The sequence below is a fragment of the Gossypium arboreum genome, chromosome 13 (genome assembly GCF_025698485.1).
Source record: "Gossypium arboreum isolate Shixiya-1 chromosome 13, ASM2569848v2, whole genome shotgun sequence".
NCBI lineage: Eukaryota > Viridiplantae > Streptophyta > Magnoliopsida > Malvales > Malvaceae > Gossypium > Gossypium arboreum.
In genome coordinates, this window is record NC_069082.1 from 251,062 (window position 1) to 258,988 (window position 7,927).

A 7,927-nucleotide genomic window follows, 5' to 3' on the forward strand; every position below is an offset into this window, starting at 1 on the left:
GTTCTTCAACATACAACACTAATTGCATCTGTTCAAGACTCGAAATGCCATCAATATAAAGCAAACAAAATCAATGAATCACTAGCAAAATCAAAGCCAAATTCAAACCAAAATCCAAGACAAGCAATTATTAATCAAACAAGTGCAAGAAAAATTCCTTCATAATTCGAAAGTACAAAAAAGGATACCGGAATGAAGAAAAATTATGTTTTCCATCCTTCCAGTTTTCTACCCCTCCAATTTTCTTTCCACTCTACTAAGCAAAGCCTAAAAGCTAGAAGTTCCTATTCACCTTCATTAGGAGATGAACAAAAATCCAAGATTTGCAGTTAATCATAATGCATCCCTCTTCAAAAAAAGGCTGATAGAAGTAAAAAGGGTATATTCATGTTCTTTAACGTACAATCCTAACTGCATCTGTTCGAGAATCGAAATGCCATTCATACGAAGTCAACAAAATCATTATCAAGCAATAGTGGTTTCACTTTTACATACAATTCATATCATTCTTATGGGGTGAGTCAAAGTTAAAACTAAGCAATTCTTCAAAATTTTCTTCACAATTTCATTCATAAACTACCATTATCACCAACAACAATGGAGAATACACAAAAGTAAACCACTAAAATTACCACAAAGTAACAATAGTTGCCAAAAATACAAGCAAAAAAAAAAAAAAAGATTTTGTAATTAAAAGTAAAGTTCTGAAACCTGCTCATCTACTCCTCTGCTGCATCTTTTCTTTTTCTTTTCTTCTTTTTCTTCTTTTCGGTTTCATCCTCAGCCCCTGCATCAATTGCACCGTCAACAACAGCAATAGCCTCAATAGCCTCCTCATTCTCTTTGTTCTTCTTCTTCTTCTTCTTCTTCTTTTCAATTTCATCACTCCCTGCATCAATTGCACTATCAACAACAGCAACAGCAATAGCCTCAATAGCCTCCTCATTCTCTTTGTTCTTCTTCTTCTTCTTCTTTTTCTGCTTTTCAATTTCATCACTCCCTACATCAATTGCACCATCAACAACAGCAATAGCCTCAATAGTATCCTCATTTTCATTGCTCTTCTTCTTCTTCTTTTTCTTCTTTTCAATTTCATCATTCCCTACATCAATTGCACCATCAACAACAGCAATAGACTCAATAGCATCCTCATTTTCGTTGCTCTTTTTCTTCTTTTCAATTTCATCACTCCCTACATCAATTGCACCATCAACAACAGCAATAGCCTCAATAGCATCCTCATTTTCATTGCTCTTCTTCTTCTTCTTCTTCTTTTTCTTATTTTCAATTTCATCACTCCCTGCATCAATTGCACCATCAACAACAGCAATAGCCTCCTCATTCTCTTTGTTCTTCTTCTTCTTCTTCTTTTTCTTCTTTTCAATTTCACCACTCCCTACATCAATTGCACCATCAACAACAGCAATAGCCTCAATAGCATCCTCATTTTCATTGCTCTTCTTCTTCTTCTTTTTCTTCTTTTCAATTTCATCACTCCCTACATCAATTGCACCATCAACAACAGCAATAGACTCAATAGCATCCTCATTTTCGTTGCTCTTTTTCTTCTTTTCAATTTCATCACTCCCCACATCAATTGCACCATCAACAACAGCAATAGCCTCAATAGCATCCTCATTTTCATTGCTCTTCTTCTTCTTCTTCTTCTTTTTCTTATTTTCAATTTCATCACTCCCTACATCAATTGCACCATCAACAACAGCAATAGCCTCAATAGCCTCCTCATTCTCTTTGTTCTTCTTCTTCTTCTTCTTCTTTTTCTTCTTTTCAATTTCATCACTCCCTGCATCAATTGCATTATCAACAACAGCAACAGCAATATCCTCAATAGCATCCTCATTTTCATTGCTCTTCTTCTTTTTCTTTTTATTCTTTTCAATTTCATTACTCCCTACATCAATTGCACCATCCACAACAGCAACAGCAATAGCCTCAATAGCATCCTCATTTTCATTGCTCTTCTTCTTTTTCTTATTTTCATTTTCATCACTCCCTACATCAATTGCACCATCAACAACAGCAATAGCCTCAATAGCATTCTCATTTTCATTGCTCTTCTTCTTTTTCTTCTTTTCAATTTCATCACTCCCTACATCAATTGCACCATCAACAACAGCAATAGCCTCAATAGCATCCTCATTTTCATTGCTCTTCTTCTTCTTCTTCTTTTTCTTCTTTTCAAATTCATCACTCCCTACATCAATTGCACTATCAACAACAGCAACAGCAATAGCCTCAATGGCATCTACATTCTCATTGCTCTTCTTCTTCTTATTTTTCTTTGTTTCAATTTCATCAGCCCCTATGTCATTAGCACCATCAACAGCAGCAGCAACAGCCTGATCACTCTCTTTGCTCTTCTTCTTTTTCCTCTCAGTATCTATTGAACCGGCTTCAACCCCATCTTCATTTTCCTTCTCAGTCTTCACTTCGGCTTCCACATCACCATCCTCTTTATTCTTCTTCTTCTTTTTCTTTTTCTTTTTCTTTTTCACTAGAACTTCAACTTCATTTTTCTCATCACCACTAGCTTCATCCGATTTCTTCCTTTCCATTTCCACCACTACAATCTTCTTTTCCAACATAGAATCCCAACCATCAGGCAACACAACATTTCTCAACCACTCTTTAGGAGTACTATCGTTAAAGAGTGCAAGCGGGTCAGCAGAAGCAGCAATGCTTGCAACCATAGAATCCTCATCGGCAGGCATCGAACACACTTTAGGAGTATCGTCGTTTGGGTTATCCAATTTGGTTTGGGGTTTAACCATGAAATCTTGGTCGGGTTCTTTCGTTTCAGAACTGGGTTTGGTTTTTTCTCTTACGCTTTTTCTTTTCCGAGCGAGAAAGGTCGAGATTAGGCTCAGACATGGTCGCTCTTCTTCATTTCCTTTCCTTTTCCTTTTGGGTTTAGGGTTTTTAAAGAAGGAGATTTACAAATTGCAGCTATAGGGTTAGGGTTTTGGGGGATTTACTGGTCCGTGTGGGCTCGATTTAACTTCAAATTGGGGGATTGGGCTTTCATTTTATAGTTCTAAAGGTTTTTTATATAAAATAATAAAAAAATTACTAAAATTATCAAATACAAATTAATTATCTTAAATACACTAAAAATGGAATACAAGATAAAAATAATATTTTTTTGTGTTGTCTGACGGTGTCATGTGACTTACAAGAAAAAAAATAAAAAAAAGGAAAAAAGGAATTAAAAAAAGATGGGGCGAGCACGTGATCGATTGGTCACATCGAACAATAGGGTGTCAGGTACCACCGACACACCCCCAACTTTTTTTTCTTAAGACTTTTTTTTTAATTTCTTTTCTTTTTCTATTTATATAAACTGATCGTCCTGGCTGGCAGTATTGTAACACTCACTAAACATTCTTTTTCTTTTTCTCAACTATTTTTTTATTAGACTTATTTTTTTTAAAAAAACTACTAGTGTCGCTAACGTATCAGGCGACACTTTTTTTCTATTACAACTTTTTTTTTTCGCCCTTTTTAAATGGTAGCAAGGAGAGAAAATCTAGTGTGGTGTCATTTGACAGTACGATAACACCCATATTTATGGTAAAAAACACCACATTTTTATAAAAATTTGAGTGCAATACCATTTTCATAATTTTTTTTATTATTTTAATAAAAAAACCCTAGTTCTGCACTTTCCTAGACTAGTGCATTTAAGACACTGGTACTCGCAAACTACTTGAGCTCAACTCGATAATTACCAAATCAGTTGAGTAGAATTCGAACTTAGTAATGCTTGACTTGAATGACTCATGAACTTATTATATATTATTACATTATATTATTGCCCTTAATATATATTACTAACCCTAAGCTTGAATTTGAGTACAAAAATTAGTAAACAAACTTAATTGTGCTTGAGTAGTATATCTCAAGCAAAGCTTGAGCTTAAAAATAAATATTTGATCGAGCTCGAGTATCGAGCTTGAGCTCCACTTGATTACACTCCTATAATCCCCCTAATTTGATATGAATAAAGAAATTCCAAATAATAATAAAAACACAATTGAGACCTTCCACTAATGAAAATAATTGCTGATCAAGAAGATAATGTGACAAATACAAACATTAAAAAAATTACATGTGGCACGTCCATGTAATTATGTTATTCTAGCATGTCATATCTAAGCACCGCAAAATCACATTATGACAATCATGATCTAACATGAACAAAATATATATCATTTGTACATTGCTCATATCCGTTGTCCTAACATAACAACTTACACTTACAAGACGGGGCATCAATAGGAGGACTTGATTCTAAAGAGTACAAAGTTAATATGGGGACGGGACATGGCACCTGAGGAATGACCAAGGACATCCCCATGTAAAGCCTGCAAACATTGAAGTAAGGCAATTGGCTCTCTCCTCTCACCCTCCAAGTTATCTTCCTTCTTCCTCTTGAACTCCAAATCCCTTTATGAATCTAAAATCTCTTCGTCTATTTATGACTTGATTCAATGAATGAATTGTCACCAATGATTATCATCCCAACCTTATCACTTTCAACTTTTTATAATTTAATCCTCTTTTATCTTTAACTTAAAAAAAAAAAACTTCAAAAGAAATAGAAAGTGTTCTAGGGAGAAAATGAAAATAGAAAAAAAAAAAAGGTAAAAGAGGACTTTATTTTGGTGTTTGGTTTGCTAGGAAAGTGATGCCTCTAAAAGTAAATACGAAAGATTGCTATTCTAATAATGTATAAAAATAGATTTATTTTAAATTAAAATGAAACAAATACGATAGAAATAGTATAACTTATTTTTAAATAAAAGTTTTTAATAAAAATAATTTATATATTTAAAAATTTTAAAATTTATAGTTGCTAGATAATATATTAAAAATTATCACATGCCATCAACAAATTGATTATCAATATATTACGTCAATACAAACTAACGGTATTAATGCAAAAATACCAATCTAAATTACAAAATACAATTAGGTCCAAAAAAATTAAAGTACCAACTAAATATATTTAAACAAGTTAAAAGAAGACAAACTATATAAAAATCATATATAAATTTAAACCTAAAACTTTTAAAATTAAGATTTCAACAAAACCTCATTTAATTTTATAAAATTATTTTTAATTTTTTTTCCATCATTAACGTGCCACAATCAAACACACAGTCTAATATAATAGCCATAGATTGATCTATAAATATAAAAATCCTGAGATGATGAAAGATGATTCTCTCTTTTTTCCTTTTTTCTATTTTTTTTTCTAAAATTTTACATTCTTTTTTACATTTTTTTTCCTTTTTGATATATCGTCAACTAGAAACAAAGGCATTAGAATGGTAGCAGAGTTATAGAACTTGAAAATCTACAAAGGTTAACAGTTACAAACGACCAGAGAATTTCAGCTAAAACCTGGACGGCTAATACACACATTCAACGAGGTTGATGGATGCAACGACGACCACTTTTAGCATTCACAGTCTTCGCCGGCTTCTCCACGTATTTTGCCGGTTCTGCTGAAAACCGAGGACTAGATGGCACCAAACTCAGATTCTTCATCAGAGATTCAACACCCTTCTCAAAGCCTAATGTAATTTGATAAAATGATAAATGCAAGTAGTAGAAGTAGAATCGACAAACACACACATAATTCTCCATTTCCAGAGTCGTAAGAATTTATTTACTCGTACGTACCACCATTTGACGGTAAAGGAGGTGCTATGGTTTCCATTTCATTAGATTGGATGAACTCTTCGAACTGGAGATCTTCGTCAGAGACAAAGTCAAAGGGATCTGCAAGCAAATCAACAATGTCATTGACATCAAATACATCATCCTCTGTGTTGTCGTAAAAGCCATCTTCATCCTGGTTCTGGCTGATCCAATAGTCACGGTACCATGTTGTTGTCGTAACCAGTTTCCACCATTCGGGTGAGAAATCCTCCACTTGGCGATAAACAGCCGGAACAAACAGAGGGGCATTGGGGTTCAATGTTGACGATCCACCCGCAACTAGAGCCATTCTACCAGTCTTGTTTACTTATCCCTTTAATTCTGTAACACAAATTGGTTTAAACAAAATCAACAACCAAAGAAAGAAATTACAAGCGATTAAAACAGATCTTCGGGCACAACGATCTGATCACTTACAAAAACATCAAAAGATAAGTCAAAAAGAATCAAAACATAAGACTCATCAATCCATTCATGATTAGAAAATTGAATTAAAACAATCATAACTTCAAATTAAAATTATCATTCAAATCATCACAGTCGATGAATAATCTATCTAATCATAGCTTAAGGATCTTTAAGATCAGACGACAAGGAGTATTTACTCCTCACATACAAAAACCTAACTTCATTCATATTTTAATTTTACATCAATCAACAAATTCAATTCAATTCACTTTCAGCAACTTTTCATTCACTTTCTCACCAACCAAAAAACAGATCAAACCAAAAAAGAAAAACAGATGAAATTTTGACTTTGCAAAAACATGATCATGCAAGCTTAAGGATCTTTAAGATCAAATTCCCGTTTGTTGACCGAGAAAACGGATGACAAGAAGTATTTACTATTCATACATGTAAGCCTAACATCGTAATTCATATTTTAATCTTACATCAATAAATTCAAATTCAAATTCCGCAACTTTCCCTTCACTTTTTCACCAACCAAACAACAGATCAAACCAAAAATAAAAACAAATAAAATTTAGACTTTACAAATACATAATCATGTAAGCTTAAAGACCTTTAAGATCAAATTCCCGTTTGTTTATCGAGAAAACTGATGAAAAGAAGTTTTTACCACTCAGACATGTAAACCTAACATCATAATTTATATTTTAATTTTACATCAATCAATAAATTCAAATTCATTTTCCGCAACTTTTCCTTCACTTTATCACCAACCAACAACAGATCAAGCAAAAAAAAAAAAAGAAAAAAGAAAAAGAAAAAAAAGGAAAACAGATGAAACTTTTGACTTGTAAGCTTGAGGATCTTTAAGATCAAATTCCCGTTTTTTTACCGAGAAAATGGATGAAAAGAAGTTTTTACTCCTCATACATGTAAACCTAATAAATTCAAATTCGTTTTCCACCACTTTAATTTCATTTTCTCACCAACCAAACAACAGATCAAACAAAAAAACGAAAAAAAAAAGGCACATAAAAACTTTAAAAATTTTCAAATCAATAATTTTACCTTCGATCAGCGTAATCGAAAACCTCTTTCGAAATTATCAGTAGAATTTTTGCGAAAAGCTTTGGAAGAAAGGGGAAAGATGGTGAGCTCCTTATATAGGGCAGGAAAACCGAACCTGATAGGTTAGGGTAAGGAGGATCAGGTTCGGTAATTATCCGAAGCAAGGAACTTTGATAGAAATATACCTACTGTACGGCCTGCTGTGAGGGGCGGTGGTGGGTCAACCATCCTTGTCGGTATTAGCTTCTTGGTTTTTAACCCGTTTGCCTTTTTTGACTTTGGCTTTTACTGGAATGCGTTTTTTACCGGTCATAATGTTACCATTTAAGAAGAAAAAGGTTAAAATATGTCATTAGTCCTTGTACTCTTTGCAAAACTAAAATTTAATCCTTTTATATTTTAGATTTTAAATTTAGATTCAATTGTTAAAATTGTTAGTGTGACATTTTAAAATAAAAAATACTCATTTGGTAATAATGTAACAAAAAAAGATATTGTAATGAATCTAAATTTAACAAAATAATTTTAACAGTGTTAATAGTTGAACTTAAATTTTGAAATTTGAAAGATAGAAAAACTAAATTTCTAGAAATAAAAGTATAAAACTAAATTCTAAATTTTAAAAAGTAAAGGTCACCCATATAAAAGAAACAAAATTTAAAATAAGAAAAATGAAATCCTTAAATAGTTAAAATTTATC

The 7,927-nt window shown here is 32.6% G+C and overlaps 2 protein-coding genes across 2 annotated transcripts; both read right to left on the minus strand.

Annotated features, from left to right (window-relative positions):
- Positions 1-541: 541 nt before the first annotated feature.
- On the minus strand, positions 542-3,954 carry LOC108464015 (uncharacterized). The gene has a single exon (XM_017764071.2). It carries the CDS (start codon positions 2,790-2,792, stop codon positions 720-722), a length of 2,073 nt encoding a protein of 690 aa, XP_017619560.2. The 5' UTR covers positions 2,793-3,954; the 3' UTR covers positions 542-719.
- A 1,278-nt stretch (positions 3,955-5,232) lies between these two features.
- Positions 5,233-7,404, minus strand: LOC108464450 (protein EARLY RESPONSIVE TO DEHYDRATION 15). Its single transcript, XM_017764754.2, has 3 exons — positions 7,228-7,404; positions 5,710-6,069; positions 5,233-5,600 (listed from the first exon to the last, which is right to left on the minus strand). The coding sequence occupies exons 2-3, from the start codon at positions 6,035-6,037 to the stop codon at positions 5,449-5,451; spliced, it is 480 nt and encodes a 159-aa protein (XP_017620243.1). The 5' UTR covers positions 6,038-6,069; positions 7,228-7,404; the 3' UTR covers positions 5,233-5,448.
- Positions 7,405-7,927: the final 523 nt, after the last annotated feature.

Excerpts from the sequence above, each read along its gene's own strand:
- LOC108464015 (XM_017764071.2), bottom strand. The coding sequence starts at position 2,792 with ATGGTTAAACCCCAAACCAAATTGGATAACCCAAACGACGATACTCCT.
- LOC108464450 (XM_017764754.2), bottom strand. The coding sequence starts at position 6,037 with ATGGCTCTAGTTGCGGGTGGATCGTCAACATTGAACCCCAATGCCCCT. Across the intron at positions 5,601-5,709 it reads TCCTTTACCGTCAAATGGTG|GCTTTGAGAAGGGTGTTGAA; the intron begins GTACGTACGAGT and ends AAATTACATTAG.